We start from the raw sequence: 20,874 nt of genomic DNA, 5'->3' as shown, positions 1-20,874 counted from the left end.
ATTTTTATTTTTTTTACCGTTTATTTATTTTTGAGACAGAGAGAGACAGAGCATGAACGGGGGAGGGTCAGAGAGAGGGAGACACAGAATCGGAAACAGGCTCCAGGCTCTGAGCGGTCAGCCCAGAGCCCGACGCGGGGCTCGAACTCACGGACCGCGAGATCATGACCTGAGCCGAAGTCGGCGGCTTAACCAACTGAGCCACCCAGGCGCCCCTAAATAATTTTTTTTAAATGAAGATGGAAAGGTGAAAGAGAAATTGGGGGTGGGGGAAGGTCAACCTCTAACTAAATGTAGTGTTCACTGTGCTACAGAGACCTCGAGCATCATAGGAGAGAGAAGTCACTTCCAGAGCCCACAGGTGTGTTGGGCAACAAGGCTTTGGCTTGAAAAACAAACGCAAAAAGGGTCGGCTTCGAAGAGAGTCATATGGAGACAGTAGCTTGCGCATTATAACTCAAGAGTACTGACTTGGTGTCAGATGTCATGATCTGCCTTTTCGCTGAAAAGTAGTCGACACTTCACTAAATTGACCTTTTCTGGCCAATAGCAAACGCAGTTGCATTATCGTCTGGGTTCAAAGTTGGAGCATACGAGCTATCATTGTTAGGGGTACAATGTATCTCTTGGAGGTGAGCTTTTGCTATTTGGCAGTGAGAAGAAAGCTTCAGGGGAAAATCACCACTGCTTTTTTTTTTTCTAAAAGCTACAGATGATGGAGAAATATGCCTGTATTAGTTTTCTAATGCTGCATGACAAAAGACTTCCAACACAGTAACATAACACAGCACCCATTTATTAGCTCACAGGTCTGTAGGTCAGAAGTCCAGGTGGTTCAACTGGATTGTCTGTGGAGCATCTCACAAGGCTGAAATCAAGCCTTGAAGTCAGCCTGACTGGGCTCTTATCTGGAGACGGCATGGAGGAGTATGCTGCCAAGTTCATTGCTGTGGTTGGCAGAATCTAGTTCCTTGTGGTTGTAGGCATGAGGTCACCTGTTCTTTCTGGTTGCTGGCCAGAAGTCACTCTCAGTTCCTGGGGGCTGCTCTCCAAGTCCTTACATCTTCCAGCTTGCAACAGCATGTTGAATCCTTGTCTTGCTTGCACTCTAAGCTACCAGCCGAAGAGAACTTCCTGCTTTTCAAGAGCTCGCCTAATTGCATTAGGCCCACCTAAATGATTTCCTTATCCTGCGGTCAACTGATTAGCAACCGTAATTGCAGTCTGCGAAACATAATCTCAGGAATAACATCGGGGCGAAGGTCATGGGGGACGGGAAAAATCCTTCCCTGCCTACAGTGCCCTTTACCGTCTTGTCAGAGTACATTTCAGATGGATCCATTTTCTTTTCTTTGTAAATTGAAAGAAGCTGTTTGGGCCACTTTACCTGATGAAACAAATAAAATTTCTGTGAATGTCTGTGAAGGGACCGATTTTCTCCTGGCTGGGTGATTAAGTAGGTGGGCTAAAACTGTATGTGAGTTTAAGGGAAAAGGAATAAAATAAAAGACACTTTCATTTCTGACAGGATGGTCAAACAGATACTCTGTATCCCACTTGCTACTGAAATAACTAAAATGTATGCTGAAATAGCTAAAGGATATGTCTATCCTGTAAGTATATAATTATATCTATACGGCTACTTGAAAGTAAAGAAGGACCAGAGCCCCAGAGTGAGATAAAATTGGGAAACCTGATTGGCGAGTGAGTTCCAAAGTGAGGATTACTCTGAGAATTTCTACCAAACTCTAGAATCCTTTTTCTTCCACTTTGATGGTTTTGCAGGCTCAGCTGTGAGAAAAATCACAGGAGGTGATCAGTGCAAGGAGTCTAAAGCAAGACAGTCATAAAAATAGTATTCTAGAAGATTGTACTGCCATTGTAAGAATGAATTAGAAGTAAGCCCGAATATTCCACCAGGAAATCAATTTTGGCACAGTGAAAAGGAAAGAACTCCCTGAAGATTGTCAATCACAAACCGGTTCTCTCTGGAGTGTGGGGTTCTAGTTCATCCTACATGTGTGGTCCCAAAATCCCCAAGCAGGATCCCAGAGGACCATGCCCTCTGGCAACTGCAGCAGCAAATTTGTAATTCCTTCGGAAAACTCAACCTCAACCCAGGCTTCAAAGAGTACCAAAAAATAAAATTCCTTGGAAAATGAACAACCCAGAATGAGAATCACAGAACAAACAAGGAAATAAGACGTTATGAGTAAAACAACAAACCCAAAGGTCTCAGATAATGAGATTGTCGACACAGAGTATAACATAGCTATGTTTAATGAAATCTACCAAAAGCTTGGAAATAAGAGCAGGGAACATGAGACCATAACAAATAACCAACCCTACTTGAACAATATTAGATTCTAGAAAGTAATATGCAATCATTGAAATTTAAAATGCAGTGAATGTACTATCCAAAAGATTAGATACAGTGAAGATAGCGAACTGGGAGATAAGTCTTAAGAAATGAACTAGAAAAGAAAAAAGAAAAAGAAATGAACTAGAATTCTGTCCAACCGGGTAGAAAATATAAAACGTAAGTTAAGAGTTATAGAGAATAGAATGAGAAGGTTTAACATAAATCTTATCAAGAGTTTCAGAAGGTAGTAGAAATAACATAAAAGAGGAATACTCAATGTGATAACGATTCCTATTTTTTTTCCAAATTTATTGAAATATATGAATTCTGAGAACCAGGAAACCTAGTAAATCCCAATTAGGATAAATGAAAAGGTTTCTTCTACACTAAGACCTACAGTAAAGCTACAGATCGCCAAAGTGAAAGTGAAGATCTTAAAAGCAGAGTGAAAAGTTGGTTAAGTGTCCAACTTCGGCTCAGGTCATGATCTCACAGTCATGAGTTCGATCCCCGTGTCAGACTCTGTGCTGACAGCTCAGAGCCTGGAGCCTGCGTCTCTCTTTTTCTCTCTGCCTCTTTCCCCACTCATGCTGTTTCTCTCTCTCTCTCTCAAAAATAAATAAAAACATTTTTAAAAAATGTTTAAAAGAGAAGAACAGCTTGATTGTCAATTTTGAATCAGCACCAATGGAAACTGAAGACAGCAGTATTAATATATTTAATAGAACGTGCTTCAAGAGAATAACCACCTCCCTTGAATTCTATACCCAGTCTTCCTTGTAAAAATAAGCGTGAAAAAAGATGTTCATATTTAAACACAAAGCCAGTGAATTTTCACCTAAAGACTTTTCCGAAAGGCAATTCTATTTCAAATGAAAGGTAATGATCCAAATGTTTATTGTATAAACAATAACAATAATAAAACTGTCTCTAATTAGTAAGGGGAAAATTCAGGCTAAGATGATAATCAAGCTGAAACTAAAATAATATAACTGTTAAGAGCCCAGGCTTAGAAACAATAAGATTCTTGACTCTGCCACCTGGTCAAGTTTCTTTTTTTTTTTTTTTTTTTTTAATGTTTATTTATTTTTGAGAGAGAGACAGAGCACAAGTTGGGGAGGGGCAGAGAGAGAGGGAGACACAGAATCTGAAGCAGGCTCCAGGCTCTGAGCTATCAGCACAGGGCCCGACGCAGGGCTCGATCCCACAAACCATGAGATCATGACCCGAGCCGAAGTCAGTTGCTTAACCAACTAAGCCACACAGGTGCCCCGGGCAAATTTCTTTAAATGGCAAATGAGTATGACAGTAACCAACTTCACAGAGCCATTAAAAGTGATCATGTAGGTTAAGTACTTAATACTTAAATATTAACTTAGTGTGACTGGATATACTAAGTGCCCAATATGTAATGTCCACCACTGTTACTCTTAATGATTATCTGAGAGAATTTTGAAACTTTTGTGTTGATTTGGCAATCAAAAAATCCATAGGATTCGTACAAGTGCTTAGCACGTGACCCACTACCTACCACATGTAGGCACGGACAAAGACTCTCTCCTTGACTAAACTCCAGTCAGGTTCCCTGGAGCCCTCTTGTCATTGAGGCCTCAACCTTAGTCTGTAAGAATTGCAGACACACAGCACTAATGACTTGGTCTACCCTCCACTCCCATCCCCTCCACCACAAACACACACACACACACACACACACACACACACACACACACTAAAAGACTTGCACAAACTCTAGCAAGTTTCTGGCAGCCTAAGGCCATATGCCTAAGGTGACCCCAGCCCTCCTAAAATTGCCTGCCCACAACAGCTCGGGGCCATCAGTGGAATTTACTGTTTATTCCTGCCCAAGCCTGCCATGTGCCCATGAACTCCCTCTTAAAGCAGTTACTTTAGAAAACTTATCATTATAAAGACTTTCTCTTGACCCTTTGAGATATACATCTACCACCCACACCTGTCTCCTTAAGGACCCAGAAATGCAGACCTTCAGAGAGGGATAGCTCTCACCCTTGTGCCTCTCAGTCCCCGGGGTGAGTACGCTGGGTGCCTTGTTCCCATTTGCAAAACTACCTCCTGTCCTGAAGATAGAAGAAGCGTGTTTTGCCTCCCGGTAAAAGCACCGATTAACAAACCCAGATGGCTTCGTCAAAGTGACCAACCCCTTCCCACTCCGTAATTTTTCACTTTCCTGACTCTGCTAGGGCCCTTCCGTCCCCACTCCCTCATCCCCCCCTTTAAACTCCCAGTCACCTCTACCAATCAGAGTGGAGCTCAGGTCTATACTGAGGTGTCTCCCCTGCTGCAGTAATAGCACTGAATAAAATCTGTCTTTACCACCGTTAGCTAGTGTCCAATTTTGTTCTTTAACACCACTCCATAAACGCGAGCTTTATGATGACATCGGAGCACATGGCCCTGGTGCCTCCTGGTGCTGACTGCTTTACCAGCGCCTGTGTTCTTTTGTTCTGGAGGTGATTACTAGCTCAAGAGCTCTTTACTGAACACTAAACATCCTAAAACCTGTTTTGAAAAAGGACGAATTTTGGAAGAGAACATTTTAGTACTGTATTCTTTTAAACTAAGTTTCAAGTCACTCGTGGGCTCAACAGCTAACAAATCCTTCAGAAATTAGATCATCTTAAATTTTTTTTTTCAACGTTTATTTATTTTTGGGACAGAGAGAGACAGAGCATGAACGGGGGAGGGGCAGAGAGAGAGGGAGACACAGAATCGGAAACAGGCTCCAGGCTCTGAGCCATCAGCCCAGAGCCTGACGCGGGGCTCGAACTCCCGGACCGCGAGATGGTGACCTGGCTGAAGTCGGACGCTTAACCGACTGCGCCACCCAGGCGCCCAAGAAATTAGATCATCTTAATGGAGAAAACAGTGAAAAGAAAGACTTACGACCTCTTTTTCCCTCTGGGAAGAAAAAAAATGAGGAAAATATTTCCGCCTTCGATACGAAATGTCACAACCTGTGTTTTCGGAATGGGAGGAAATTGTACTTCTGGCAAAAGGAAAATGAGATGCAAGAAGGCAGAGTGAGGCAAAAAGTGGATCAGTGGTTGCCCAGGGCTAAGGGGAGAGATGGGGATGCAGGGGGGGTGGGGGCCACTCCAGGACAGTGTTTCTTTCCAAGGTGGGAAACATGTTCTACAATTGACAAGTGGTGGTTGCACAACTCTGAGTATGCTAAAATCCATTGAATGTATACTTTTACATGTGTGGGTTGCATGGTATGTGAATTATGTCTCAAAGTGGGTACTGGGGCACCTGGGTGGCTCAGTAGGTTGCGCGTCCGACTTCAGCTCAGGTCATTGATCTCACGGTCCATGAGTTCAAGCCCCGCGTCGGGCTCTGTGCTGACAGCTCGGAGCCTGGAGCCTGCTTCGGATTCTGTGTCTCCCTCTCTCTGTCCCTCCCCAACTTGTGCTCTGTCTCTCTCTCTCTCTCTCTCTCTCTCTCTCTCTCTCTCTCAAAAATAAATAAACGTTAAAAAAAAATTTTTTTAATGTTTAATGTTAAATCAGTATCATTTTCAGTCATTATAAAAGAAATATATAGCTCAGTATTATGGAGATTAAAATAGAGGAAAAGTCACTGCAGAGAACATCTAATCAGCACTCCAATCAAATAAAAATTAATGATAAAAATACCACCATATTTTAATTTAGTTATGGCACTAAAAGACATTTTATGTACATTATTTCTTTGATCCTCACCAAAAACAAGACATTTGTGAGAAAGGAAATAAGATTTGGAAATTGACTTTCTGTCGGGTACAGAATATTACGCTTGATTTTACTGGGTGTGACAAGTAGAACTAATATTACTATAAAATTGACTTTGGCTATACAAGGCAGAGCTTATCCAGTTAACTTGACCTTTTTAACAGCATGAGCCTAAAGTACTGCAATGACCTGCTTGGACGATGTATATTAACTTAAAATGCCTGTATACTTGTCACCTCTCCCACTTAGACTTTCCTATATAAACACAAGATTAGAGAGGGAAAGATTCTACTTCTAAACTCGCCAACAGGACGATTTATTAAACTCCAACAACCATTTAATGAAGCCAAAAGAAACTTTAGTGGGAAAAACACCCTTCTTCTATAAACATTAGTTACATATAGCAATGAGATACTGAGATTAAGACTAATTGGAATTCCATGCCAAAATAAAATTCAGTTCCCATCTCTTTCCTTAAGACATCATCCTACTAAATGAGACCCCTGAACAGAAGCAGAATTAACTGGCTCCTTTTAAGTTCGATAATTACAAATGCACAATGAGTATCTTCCTGCAGACAGAGAGCCAGAGGACTACTCAAGCTAACACAATAATGGTAGCTGTGTGTGATCAATTATGTATGCATGATATCAAAAGCTGAATGGAGGGGAGAAATGGAGAACCCATTTGAAAATTTGGAATTTGCTCAACGCCACTCCTGCAGTATTTCCCCGGAGCGTAAGTGCTAAGCACAGCGCAGTCATAAGCTCTACAGTTCTGTATAATTTATCAATTTTTTTCCTTTTCATTTCTAACATTGACCCTTCATGGTTAACTGAAGAAACAAAGAGCTAAATAGCTTCCTCAGCCATTTGATAGAGCAATTATGAGCATCCTGACTGATACATTTTCTGCCTAATCTACTAACAAATGGTGTCCATTTTCCTCTTAATCTACACCCTGTCTCCACATTCGACTTGACACGTGCAGAACGCTCCTTTCCATGCCCTTGTTCTTGTGCCCCTCTTCATTTGTTTCTTTGTCATTACAGCTCTCTTATGTGATCATTATAATAGGAGAAAAGCGAATTCTTTATGACAATTTTCCTCAGCTGCCCTTGGTTAATTTTTTTCAAAATGTGATTCCTATGGGTTCTCTGACAGCTGGGCAAATTGCAAGCTAATCAGCAGAATCTTTCTGAAGTGTCTGTATCTTTCCAAAGAAATTTCGTGTCTTAGAACGAGAGGATTGGTGTTCACGGTGATCGGCAATGTAATGTGATAGAGCCATCTTGAAGGGGGTCCAACTGTTTAAAACTGGGGGGTGATAAGAAAAATTGAGATTTACCTCAGGCACTAACTTCCCCCTGCTGCAATTGTCTTTACTTCCTCAGACATTAATCTGTCATTATAAGAACACTCATTTAGTGGTCTTCTGGTGGAATCCCTTAGGTTGAGAGAACTTTAGACCCAGAAGGTCTGAACTCATCCCTTGAAAGCCCTTTGTTTCTTGGGTGGAAAAAAAAAAGATCTGGGAGGTTAAATGATTTACCCATGATCACACAGCAGGTGAGTAGCAGGTTAGTTTGAACTTGCCTGGTTTTGGGGTGCCTGGGTGGCTCATTCAGTTAACCATCCAACTCTTGCTTTTGGCTCACGTCATGATCTCCCGGTTGTGAGATCAAGCCCAGCTTTGGGCTCTCCACTGAGCATGCAGCTTGCTTGGGTTTTCTCTCTCTCCCTCTCATTTTGCTCCTCCCCTGCTCTTGCACACGTCCTCTCTCTCAAAATAAATAAACATTTTTTTAAAAAAAGATGTGGCGTAGGGGCGCCTGGGTGGCTCAGTTGGTTAAGCCTCCAACTTCGGCTCAGGTCATGATCCTGTGGTTGGTGAGTTCAAGCCCCACGTCGGGCTCTGTGCTGACAGCTCGGAGCCTGGAGCCTGCTTCAGATTCTGTGTCTCCCTCCCTCTTTCTCTGCTCCTCCCACACTCGTGTTCTGTCTCTCTCTCTCTCTCTCTCTCTATCAAAAATAAATAAGCTTAAAAAAAATGTGGTGTAGATACACAATGGAATATTATCCATAAAAAAAGAATGAATTCTTGCCATGTGCAACATGGATGGATCTAGAGGCTATAATACTAAGTCAGAGAAAGATAAATACCATATGAGTTCACTCGTATGTGGAACTTAAGAAACAAAACAAAGAAACAAAGAGTCAAATAAAAAACCCAGATTCTTAAATATAGAGAACAGACTGATGGTTACCAGAGGAGAGGTGGGGTAGGGGGAAGTGGGTTAATAGGTAAAGGGTTTTAAGAGTACACATATCAGGGGGTGCCTGGGTGGCCCAGTCGGTTGGGCATCTGACTTTGGCTCAGGTCATGATCTCGCAGTCCGTGGGTTCAGGCCCCGTGTCGGCTTCTGTGCTGACAGCTCGGAGCCTGGAACCTGTTTTGGATTCTGTGTCTCCCTCTCTGCCCCTCCCCTGCTCATCCGTGTGCACTCTCTCTCTTTCTGTCTCTCTCAAAAATAAATAAACATGAAAAAAATTTTTAAAAAAAGAGTACACTTTTCAGGATGAGCACTGAGAAATGTATGGAATCATTGAATCACTATATTGGACACCTGTAACTAATATAACACTGTATGTTAATTATACTAGAAATACATACATGTACATATTTTAAAATAAATAATCAATGAAGGGCATTATACGTTAGAAATGACCTCACTTCTCCATCAATGCAAGAAAAAAAACCTAAACGGACTATAAGGGAATAAAAAAAAGTTGTAAGTAATATAGCAACCAAAAAAAAAAAAAAAAAGAAAAAAAAAACCAGCAGAGGAAAAGAAAAAGAAATGATACAGTGAATATGAAAACCACTTTGTAAAGTATTGAAAACATTACTTTTCTGTAAGAACAGCACTTTTCATTTTCATCATCATTATCATCGCTTACTAATATTTTTCCTTTGTTTTATCAGGTACAAACCATCCCAAATGCCCCTGTTGCCTGCCCCTCCATGGAAACTCTTTTCCTTTTTTACTTTTTTTCACCTCCCCATCTTCCCCTTCAAGTTCAATGGCAGGTAATTTGGGTGGAGTTAAGTGGTTTTGTCTGCTCTCATCAATCAATGAACAAGTATTTATTAAGAGTCTCCCAGGTGAGCATCCAGAGTTCTATGAGTGGCATTGCAATCAAGGGGCCACATTCTTTGGGGTCAGATAATTCTGCATTTAAATTCTCCTTTTGCATTTACCAGCTACATGCCCTTGGGTAAATAATCTGCTCATCTCTCTGCTCTTTGGCTTCCATCAGAAAAAATAAAATAGATAATACTTCACAGTGCCGTTGTATAACATGAGATGATAAATGTGGGAGAAAGTAACAGAGAGCATATGCTCAATAAATGTAGTTCCCGTCCGCTTCATAAGGCTGTTACTAAATGAGCTAATGCTCAGGAGACAGTTATGCTTTCCTGGGAATAATTCTGCTCTGTGAGTTTGGCTGTTTTGTTTTTTTTTTTTTTTCAACGTTTTTTATTTATTTTTGGGACAGAGAGAGACAGAGCATGAACGGGGGAGGGGCAGAGAGAGAGGGAGACACAGAATCGGAAGCAGGCTCCAGGCTCTGAGCCATCCGCCCAGAGCCCGACGCGGGGCTCAAACTCACGGACCGCGAGATCGTGACCTGGCTGAAGTCGGACGCTTAACCGACTGCGCCACCCAGGCGCCCCGAGTTTGGCTGTTTTTAATGAACTTCGCTGCTATTGTTTCTGTTACTGTTTTTACTGCTACCGGGGGCTTGTGGTAACCATGTCTACAAGCTTTTGAGCAGCGCTTGAACATATCTTTATTATTATTATTTCTGAGTTCCCTTATTTCTTTGTTTCAGCTTGGGAATCATTTCTTTTCTTTGCTTAGTGCTGCTTTGAAGAAACAGCCAGATGTCTATACAATGTGTCATTTCTGGCCATGTACTCTGTTCTTTAGCTACTGTGCTTTGTTCAGCTAAGATACCGTGTCTATGAAAGCTTTAGTAGTCTGGAGAAACTATAATTGTGCCGTTCTTGGCACACCAAATGAAAAACACTGAGAGATTAAAAACTGGAGATGAAGGGGGCCTTCTGTGTCACTATAGGTCTTTAACCTTTTTCTATACATAAAAAGAAATAATAAACCTTAAAAAAATTTTATATACCTTGCCTATTACCAGTATGACTGCTGTGATGTAAGATTTTTAAAATATCCATTAAAGTTGGCATAGCCAAAAGAAGGAACTTTGGATCATTTAACCTTCTTCCCAGTTTAATACTGTTTTTGGTAAAACTTAGATGGTGTGGCTTCTCTTTGGTTTGAATCCTCAGACCAAGAGCAACAACTCCCAGCTTTTAAGACTCAGACAGACCCTGGAGCACTTCATGATGGAAACCAAAGAGGCATCTCGAATGTTAAATTCACCAAGTACCTTTGGTTCCCTGAGCAGGGTTGATTCAGGGGATGCTAGGGTACTGTCTCTTAGTTTACATATAGTCTGAGACTGATTACAGAACAAAATGCGATTTCACTTCCCATGTCCTGGGACATTTATTCAGAACTACTGATTTGGCTTCCGCATTTCTCAAAAATTCCAAGAGATTTCAGCCTAACACAATAAGTGTTCATTTTTTGTCTCTCTTTTTGGCAATTCTTTGCTTCTCCATCTTGCTTTGAGGAGAGAATATAGTGTTACCATTCTCATATTTCACAGTAATTTCCATTGAAAGTTATTTATATTAGAAATAGGCTTACATTTTCCACAATCCAATTATACTATTAATGAGAACTGCACTAATTGCATTCTCTTCTTCTTTAAAATGCATTGTAAGAACAACGACATCAATCTCCCGAAGGTATTTGTTATGCTTCATTTTTGTCAAGTGCCCAGACACTCATTAAGTTCTATCCCGCGTTATCTTACCGAAGGCTCACGTCATCACAACCCCGTGAGACAGACAGACATCATTATCTTCATTGTACAGATGAGGATACCGAAACCCAGAGAGTTTCAGTTATCAAACTAAACCAAAGTGTTACTCGGGGGTCTTTGACTCCCAATCCAGTGGTCTTTGCACTGCATCATGGATGACTCATTCATATTAGCTGAGCGCTTGAATTAAAATTTTAGTTCTCCTCAGCACCCTAGTAGACTTGAGGGCGTGTAATGGGCCTGCCACAAGTAGAGGAGGCAGTGTAAACAAAATGTGTCAAGAATGAGGTTTCCCGGGGCGCCTGGGTGGCTCAGTCGGTTGAGCGTCCGACTTCGGCTCAGGTCACAATCTCACGGTTCGTGAGTTCGAGCCCCGCATCAGGCTCTGGGCTGATGGCTCAGAGCCTGGAGCCTGCTTCCAGTTCTGTGTCTGCCTCTCCCCCATTCATGCTCTGTCTCTCTCTGTCTCAAAAATAAATAAACATTTAAAAAAAAAAAAAAAAGAATGAAGTTTCCCAAAGAGAGAGAAACCCCCAGGGGCTCTATTTAAGGCATCTCAGGCATAAGCTGCACTGGCCGGAACAGCTTATCCCACAGAGCAAAACCTCCTGGACTTCTCATAAAAGGACAGCCTATAGGTGGAGTATTGGAACCTTTGAGAATGAAAGATCCTCAGTGGCGGTAGAAAAAACTGTGGCTCCTACTCAGTCTGGTTTCATAGCCTACTGTTTACCAGATGGCACATGCATTGCAGTAGAGAGCTTGAGAGCTTCGTTGTGGCATTCTCCTGAATCTTGGGCTAATTCCTCAGCGGCCTCCATTATTCCTCAGTCCTTTTCTTTCCTGCCTGCCAACCTTGAGCAGAGTGCAGCCGCGAGGTAGCTCCACAGCCTTACTGCCCCTACACGCAAATGTCTCTCCCGTGTTAGCTCTAAGCCCAGCAGTTACCCTCTGTTCCCATACTTACCGACACGATGGGCCTGACCCACTCCTCCTCACTAATGGGCAGTATATTGGGATTTCCTCCTCCAAAATCCGCATCCACCAGGATCACCCTCCGCGGCAAGGTATTCACAGGATCTGAGAGTCTTGGAGGAAATGTAGGAAAGCCATCCCAGGCCAGTGAGGAAGCTGACAAAAGCAGAGAGATGAGAGCGGAGAGGGATGAGAGGCAGCAAGGACGCTGGCCTGAAGGGCACAGAGGCTGCTGCTGGGGAGTAATAATAATACGGACGGAAGCTGAGTCTCCAAGCTGGAGCCTCGGAAGGAGGGGCCCGCACTTTCCAGAAGAGATTGGACTGGGTCAGCAAATAACCAAAAACGGGAGGGCAGAATAACTTGGGTGAGGAAGAATAACCAGACTATATGGGCCACAGGAAATGCGCAAGGAGAATATCCCCAGATGTTAAGAAATAAGGGAGGCATCCTGTGCCTCAGAAGGCAAAGCAGGAAGAAATTAAGGAGAGAGTTTTCTAAACTTCGTATCTGAAGAGGAAAACAAGACAGTAAAAAATGACCAAGTTTTGTGTGTCATTCACTCCACTGTAAAACACACACACACACGATGCAAGATTAATTCAGACCCATTAAAATGGAATCTCTGAAGGTGGTAGCAGGTGTGCATTTCCTAAAGTTCCTGCCAGCTCCCGATAGAGAACCCCCGTCTAGAGAGCAAAGCAGATAGATTCTGGGCTCAGCGCCTTTTCTTCTTGTACGTCCGTGAGCAGGTCTAGCCCACTGCTGTACTCAGATAGGGTCTATCTGAGAATTTCCCGAGCTACCTCTTTCCCTTCTCTTCCCCGTCTTACCTACACACAAGGAAAGATGTTCGAAGCGGTAACCGCAGGCTCATCGAGTCCCTGCAAAGACCCTTCTTACTGCCTCCTCTCTGCTTTTGTCCTCAGCTCCTGTGTCCATCCAGGCCAGCCTTCCTTCGCTTCTCAAACTGGCCAAGCATTTTTCCTCCGCACTATTTTCGTGCGTGCTGGTCCCTCTGCCCTTGCCCTGTCCTCCTTGCTTCTCATCCTCAGGTGTCAGGCCAACTGTCCCTTCTTCAGCAAAGACTGAATAGGTTCCTCCTGTTATTCTCTCTCAGTGGATCCTGTTCCTTTGTTATTACCGTCTGTGAATATATGTGAATCCTACGTTTGCTAGTCAATATCTCTCTTCTCCACTAGACCACAGACTCCCATGTTGCCCACTATCTCTTTAGCACCTGGTACACAATATAGCACGTAGGACATGTTCCATAAATATTTATTCACTGTGTGTTGGATGAATATGGCTCTTATCTCCCTCTTTTGGGATTCCTTCCTCCAGCCTCCTCACCAGATCATGCACTACATTCCACAGACAGAGCATGCGTGGGGGAGGGGTAGAGCAAGGGAGACACAGAATCTGGAGAGGCTCCAGGCTCTGACTGATTGGCACACAGCCTGACGTGGGGGTTGAACTCACAGACTGCGAGATCATGACCTGAGCCAAAGTCGGTTGCTCAACCAACTGAGCCACCCAGGTGCCCCTCTTCCCCCTAGTTTAGTATTTGCTCTTATAACATGGGCCAGGAAAAGGAAGACAAGTTTTGGGAAATACCTGTTATATCATGAACATAGTTAAGGTTGGTATGGGATCTTTTCTTTTTTAAAAAAATTTTTTTTTCAACGTTTATTTATTTTTGGGACAGAGAGAGACAGAGCATGAACGGGGGAGGGGCAGAGAGAGAGGGAGACACAGAATCGGAAACAGGCTCCAGGCTCTGAGCCATCAGCCCAGATCCCGACGCGGGGCTCGAACTCACGGACCGCGAGATCGTGACCTGGCTGAAGTCAGACGCTTAACCGACTGCGCCACCCAGGCGCCCCAGTATGGGATCTTTTCTTCATGAAACATCACTTCCCATACAGCCTGTACTCCCACCCCTCCAAGGCCTTGTGACAATCCACAGAGCCTATTAGAGATGACTACTGATGAGTCCCCTTCTATCCCTTGTCTCTCAGACTGCAGAAGTCCTGAAGGTTGATGGAGGGCCATGCTATTCAAACAGCAGGCGTGGCTGAGACAGAAGCTCCTGGTGCTGGGAAGCCTTGCCGTTGGGAGTCTCCTGTATCTAGTCGCCAGAGTTGGGAGCTTGGATAGGTAGGTAATTAAACACATACTCATGCCCATTTGACTTCAAGTGTCTCTTGATTTACACTTCCCTAGGACATAATCTTAAATCCATCCATTTGTTTTCCTCTCTCAAAATTCCCAAGAAACACGCTTTTCTGCAGTATTGATTTTGATTTATTGAGCCTTTGAAAAAAAGAGATCCAAGTTGCTCAAGCCAAGGTGTTCGTCAAGATCCATTTGTATTCTGTGTGCATTGACATTTGTTTTCAGAGAAGGGATAAAGCAGTAAAAATGTCATTTACGAGAGCTCAGTGTGGTCTGTGTGCATCTGGTTGTTGACCTCTAGCCATAGCAAAATGGTGATGTTGTATTTATTTATCTTCATTTTGAAATTTATGAGTGAGCAATTAGTGTGCTACCACAAGAGTTAAGATTATGTATGAGCCTGTAAAGTAGCTCATCAAGTTTGGAATCCATTGCCTTGGAAAGATGGCTGTAGGCTTGGGGAGTTTTAACCATGTTAATTAGGTCTGGTTTCAAGGAGCTGAAAGTATCAAATGAGGAGGCTGTCGCTCAGAGTAATTGCACAGAAAACAATGGAAAATCCATGGAGAGGAAATTTACAGAGGTAGCATTTTGGCTGTAAATAAGCCAACAGTTGAGAGATGATACTAGTCTTACACAAGTCCCAGCAATATCAGCTGGCTTGACATTGAGTGGCTCTGGACTGTCCCACATTTGGTATGATTGGAAAGGACAGAGAAGTTAATTTCTGGAACGCAAAGTTTCCTTCTTTGCCCTTTAAAATCAAGTCTTGCACCGGAAAGACTGAGGAATTCAATTCCCATTTTTCATGAAAATGCGGCCACACTTAAAACTACCTTCCTTACAGTTCTCCTTTTCTAATCTCTAGAGCTTATCAATTGGTTATTTAACAAATAATGTTGCAGTGGTTTTTATTTTCCTTCAGCCAGTGTCAATTTGGGTAAAGTGAACCCCTCTGATGCTTTTCAATTCAAAATTCCTAAGTAAACTTCCCACCCAGTGGTTTGCTGACTATGAGAAATGGTAGTATCCAGGCTTATCCCTGACTTCGAGTAGTTTTCTAAAGTAGTACTTAGTTATTAGTGAAAAGCTTGGAGGTGGGCACCATTGTCCTAGGTCCCTGCTGGAATTTTTATGTCCAGATCTTTCAATACCTTTAGTTAGCTTCCAATCATTTTCCTTTTATTGAGCAATTGATCCAATGATCATTAACATATTAGTTACTTAGTTGATGACTTTTTCGTTTTTAACTTGGTCGCTAGTCTCCAATGGGGTAGCTTTTACAAGGAATTGAACGGTTTGGTGGGCTTTCCCGAAACCTCTCATTTGAGAGTTTGAACAGATGATGCCTAAAATTGACACGCACTTACTTAGGCCTATCCTTTAGTAACTGAGGACCCTGCTCTTTGGGAGGGAGGCTGAGCTCCAATACTTCTGCTCCTCCTGGTCCTAAGATTCCATGTTTTTCCCATGTCTGAGGCCCATGCACAGAACCTACTCTTCAGGAAAGGGAAATAATATATTGTCTCCTATTGTGAGTCAGGAAGTCAAAAAAGCAACTGTTCTGCAGGGTGTGAGCTCCCAAGGTGGAAGATGTAAAGAGGACAGGAGGAAAGAAGGAACATGGCCCTGTTTCAGCCTCTTAGCCAGAGTTCTGCAAGAGAATTAAGTCCTTACAGAAAAGGCGCGGATTGACTATCTCTTCATTTCTCCCAAGGAAGGCACAAGCCTCAGTTTGGATGCGCAGGCGAGAAGTCCATCCATTACATTCAATGGATGCCTTAGGGAATTAGGGCTTAATTTTGGACCAGAACCCAAGATGAGCTGAAAGATGAATTTGCAATATCCCAGCCAATGTGACAATAAAAAATGTCGTTGTATGTGTTGCTACTTTTCAGATCTTCCATTTAGAACTCTAGCGTATTAATCCTGTTAACGAATCTATAAACACAAAATTCACGCTTCCCTAAAATATGTAATGTAGCACACCCCATTATTTTTGTCATAGTCCATATTTTCACGTTTTCTACAGTGAGCATGGGTTGTTTCTAAAATCAGAAAAAACAAACATCACAAATAATATGTGAGTGTAATTTTCCATACGCATTATGACAGATGTTTGGACAGGCCAAACCCTTTTCCCTCAATTCTTCAGAATGTGTTGGTGACGTTTTTCTCTTCTCCCTTTAATTATAAACATCAGAGAAGATAAGGACGGTATAACGGGGTCTCTGGGGAAAAGCAAGAGACAGCCTCATTGCCACAGAGAGGGGAACATAGACTCCAAATAATTAGGGTAACTAGAAGCTTCAGTTGGAGGACTGGCTTAACAGCCGTCCTGACTAATACTATACCCTTTAACAAGAAGGCTAAAATGCCTTCTCAGATAAACTCAGGGATGTTATAATGAGTTTCAGCTAGATTCCAGACTGTTACCCAAAAGGAAACTCAATTTGCCACCCATATTTATTGGCCATGCCAAATCAAGCCGGGACTCTAGTCCGGTATCATTAGGATCGTTACCACAGCTTTCTCTCTGTAAAAAGCAGTGGTGGTTGTTCATTATTTAGGGCAGTGTTGAAGTGGGAATCCTCCTTTCTGGTTCCATCCATTGCATTCCTTCCTTCACGAGCTTGAGCGCTATAATTTACATGGGTTTGGCAGTGAGGACCTGAGGCTTCCTGTCCTGCCAAAGTCTTGTTGATTTCTGGTCCAGGGTGGGGGGGGCGCGAGGGGGTAGGTGATAGATAGCACTTGCTGATGGCATGGGGTTTGTTCCTACATTCAGCAAAGCAGAAACATAATCTTGACCCCTTTAGATAGAAAGAGAAGCAGAAGAAATATAGTACTTGTCTAGCTGTCCCCAAGGCCAACGGCAGAAATTCTCATAGAATGAAAAAGCTCAGCAAATGCCAGGATTGGATTTTTGCAGGTTGATGATACAAATAGCAACGGGCAGAGCCTGGGACCTCTATCCAGATTACATCTCAGGGATTTTTAAGAGCCACATGAACGCTGCTGAGCTGCAAGAAAATAATACCACATGAAACCCAAAAGACGCGGCTTCCTAGCCACCCTTCCGCCTCGCAGCTGAAGATTATAATCTCCTGCCTCTCACGTCTTCTAAATGATGCTAACTCGTGGGCTGTGAAAAGGCTATTAGTATGGCTGGTGTCGCTTGTCTGTCCTGTACTGTGAACCTAAGTACACGCTGTAGTCAATTAAGTGCTTGGTGAATAAAAATTTTAAGGAGCACTAATAAAAATAATCCCATCAATTATGTGTGCTCCATTTAATACAGGGTTGCTTAAAATAAAATTTCCCAAACATATGTTCATTATGGATTGCAGCAGGCTGGGAACCAGTAGTGTTATTTATGCATTTAAAGTCCTACTCTGACTAGGGAAGCAGAAAAGTGACAAGTTAGTTGCAATGAGCTTCTAAGAGCCTCTTTCTGTTGCTTTCAGGCTACAACCCATTTGCCCCATCGAAGGACGATTCGGAGCCCGCAGCCAGTCCGAATTCCCTCTCCGCGCCCTGCAGTTTAAGCGGGGCCTGCTGCACGAGTTCCGGAAGGGCAATACTTCCAAGGAGCAAGTTCGCCTTCATGACCTGGTCCAGCAGCTCCCCAGGGCCATTATCATTGGGGTGAGGAAAGGAGGCACAAGGGCCCTGCTTGAGATGCTGAACCTCCATCCAGCGGTGGTCAAAGCCTCTCAAGAAATCCACTTCTTTGACAATGATGAGAATTATGCCAAGGGAATTGAGTGGTATAGGAAAAAGATGCCTTTTTCCTACCCGCAGCAAATCACAATTGAAAAGAGCCCAGCATATTTCATCACCGAGGAGGTTCCGGAAAGGATTTACAAAATGAACTCATCCATCAAGTTGTTGATCATTGTCAGGGAGCCAACCACAAGAGCTATTTCTGATTACACTCAGGTGCTAGAGGGGAAGGAGAGGAAGAATAAAACTTACTACAAGTTCGAGAAGCTGGCAATAGACCCAAATACCTGCGAAGTGAACACAAAATACAAGGCGGTAAGAACCAGCGTCTACACCAAACATCTGGAAAGGTGGTTAAAATACTTTCCGATTGAGCAGTTTCACATTGTGGACGGAGATCGCCTCATCACGGAACCTGTGCCAGAACTTCAGCTTGTGGAGAAGTTCCTAAATCTCCCCCCGAGGATAAGTCAATACAATTTATACTTCAATGCTACCAGAGGGTTTTACTGCTTGCGATTTAACGTTATCTTTAATAAGTGCCTGGCGGGCAGCAAGGGACGCATTCATCCAGAGGTGGACCCCTCTGTCATTACCAAATTGCGCAGATTTTTTCACCCTTTCAATCAAAAGTTTTACCAGATCACCGGGAGGACATTGAACTGGCCCTAAAATAATAAGTCATATAACACCACGTGTTGTGGCTGGAGACTCACAATGTCTCCCCTAGATTAAAAATATGCACTTTTCTTAGACACAGCTATCCGCGTCATTTTTCCGCGTACGCTTGTACATATGCAGTGTGTGACCAAATATAAGATCAATTCTTTTTCTATTGAAAATTGACAAAAAAAAAAAAAAAGCAAACAAAACAACAGTTTGCCGTCTGAGTAGTTGCATCTTTTAAGCTATTGACGAAAAGATGGTGGTGGTATTGGGGGAAAGTGACTTCAGCTATCCTCAAAGAGTTAGTCTTCCTTTGAGTCAGAATTTGCCGCCCGCCATTTTCATAGGTTTAAGCCAAAAGATTATGTGTGAAAACGCACCAGTGGCTGCGAAGCTTCAGGAGGTAGAGGATTCAGTTATGCATTCTTTTCTAAGGGAAAGCTGGCTCTTTAATTCAGAGACTGAATTGGTGCCATGAAAACAGAAAATACTATTTTCTTATTATTTCAAAGAATGTCTTGTCTCATAAACTTGACACTGTTCCAAAGTTCCTGTGGTGATTTTGCACTATTGTTTTCTCGTAGAGACCATGGTGTCTGTCACACGTGGCATGTCAATCACACATTTGAAAGTTAAGTCCTTTCACTTCCATGTCCTACGTCCACAAAGAGAAATGCCATGTACATACTGTATATTGTTGTAAATACTGGTTTCACACTAAGTAATTCTATTTTGTAAACTGAATATGGCTATTTAATTTATTGTGAAAATTAAATTTATTGTGGTATTTAAAAATGGAATGGATTAAAATTACTCTATGTGCAACCTTTTTATTCCCCCCCCTCATTTTGTTTTACGTGCCCCCTGCTGGCTCCCCAAATCAAGGCTGTTTGTGTGCACGCCAACGGGCTTGGAAAGATGCGCTGCTCAGTTAGATTTCTGTACCCTTGTGAAAATGCTTTTATGGAGCGGGGTTGAGGATCTTAAAGAAAACATCTCAGCCATCTGGAAATCTAGTAATACAGCCACCTCAAAGAATAGTAGCCGCTACTCCTGCTGCAACTTTGTAACAATTAATTTACTTGCAATTTTACCACTGTGCCGGGAGAGAGACAGAAATACTTTAACGTAATCAAGGCATAGAAGAATCACAATTTCATTTGAACCTCTAATCAGAGTCAGACCAGTAGAGAAATTAAATAAAATAAGATCAGAAAACTTGTGTGGCCTCTGTACTGAAAGCTGCTGATGCTTCAAAAATGAATACAAACTCCGCCCCACCCCACAAAAAAGGAATACAAACTCTCAGAACTCCCTCTTTGAGATGAAAATATATCAGTCTCCTCAGAAACGATCAAATGCGTACTGTTGCTCTTACTAACATAAACATATGGCTCATATTTCCAGCCAGAGAAATTAATGCTAAATTGGGTGCTTGCTAACATCAGATACACTGTACCATGCTTAAATATAATTCAGAAAACCATGGAAAGAGGTATCAACCACAAGAACAAAAAGAGGGATTTTTCACGATCATAGCTGCTCATCCGGTAGAAAACGTTTAGGGGAGTTTTACTCCACATCACGTTGAGAGTGCCTAGAGAAATCAGCAAATTACCATGGGTTCCCTTTGGATTGTAATAAGCGTTGATTTTCTCCATGAGTTGTTTATTCTGTCCAGTGATTTGATGGTGAACTTGCCTAAATAAATAGCCCTTTCCCCTCTGGTGTTGGTATATATTGCTTCTCAAGCTACAGCCTTAGTAATCATCTCTACTGTTTCAATTAGCAATGATGCCCTTCTCTCAGCATGGGATGGACGTGACTCCAGCCCACGCTGACAGGCCAGCTTCCCACTCACTGCGCAGCGACTCTGGAGAGCGTCTCGGGTCTCAATTCCAATCCCTTCTCCCTTAAGCCGTGAATGAAATCAAACATACGGAATGTAGCATTTGATTTCCTTGTGCCTCAACTCTCAGCTAACCATCAGAGTAAACTCCGAATGATACGTTCAAGGTCATAATTACATGCTATCATTAATTCTATTGTAACTCTTTCTAGAATACTGCAGCTAATACAGTTTTATACCAGACCTATCAAAGTATACCCCAGTGGAACAGTGATGTTTCAAAATCTTAGCCGAGGTATTCCACCAATAAAATTGAAAAACAGCAATCTTGGGGTAACTGAGTGGCTCAGTTGGTTAAGGGTCTGACTCTTAGTTTCAGCTCAGGCCATGGTCTCACGG

At 42.6% G+C, this 20,874-nt stretch overlaps 1 protein-coding gene across 2 annotated transcripts in view; it reads left to right on the top strand.

Annotated features, from left to right (window-relative positions):
- Nucleotides 1–19,848, top strand: part of HS3ST5 (heparan sulfate-glucosamine 3-sulfotransferase 5) — a 153,329-nt gene extending 133,481 nt beyond the window's left edge. For both annotated transcript variants that reach the window (XM_040474424.1, XM_040474423.1), the window contains exons 3-4: nt 14,078–14,216; nt 17,702–19,848. In XM_040474424.1, the coding sequence (XP_040330358.1) occupies nt 14,110–14,216; nt 17,702–18,632 (1,038 nt within the window). In that variant the 5' untranslated portion in view covers nt 14,078–14,109 and the 3' untranslated portion in view covers nt 18,633–19,848. The remainder of the gene's footprint in view (nt 1–14,077; nt 14,217–17,701) is intronic.
- Nucleotides 19,849–20,874: the final 1,026 nt, after the last annotated feature.

The sequence above is a fragment of the Herpailurus yagouaroundi genome, unplaced genomic scaffold (genome assembly GCF_014898765.1).
Source record: "Herpailurus yagouaroundi ecotype Mexico unplaced genomic scaffold, PumYag 139, whole genome shotgun sequence".
In the NCBI taxonomy this organism is placed as follows: Eukaryota; Metazoa; Chordata; class Mammalia; order Carnivora; family Felidae; genus Herpailurus; species Herpailurus yagouaroundi.
This window is presented reverse-complemented; position numbering and strand designations above follow the sequence as displayed.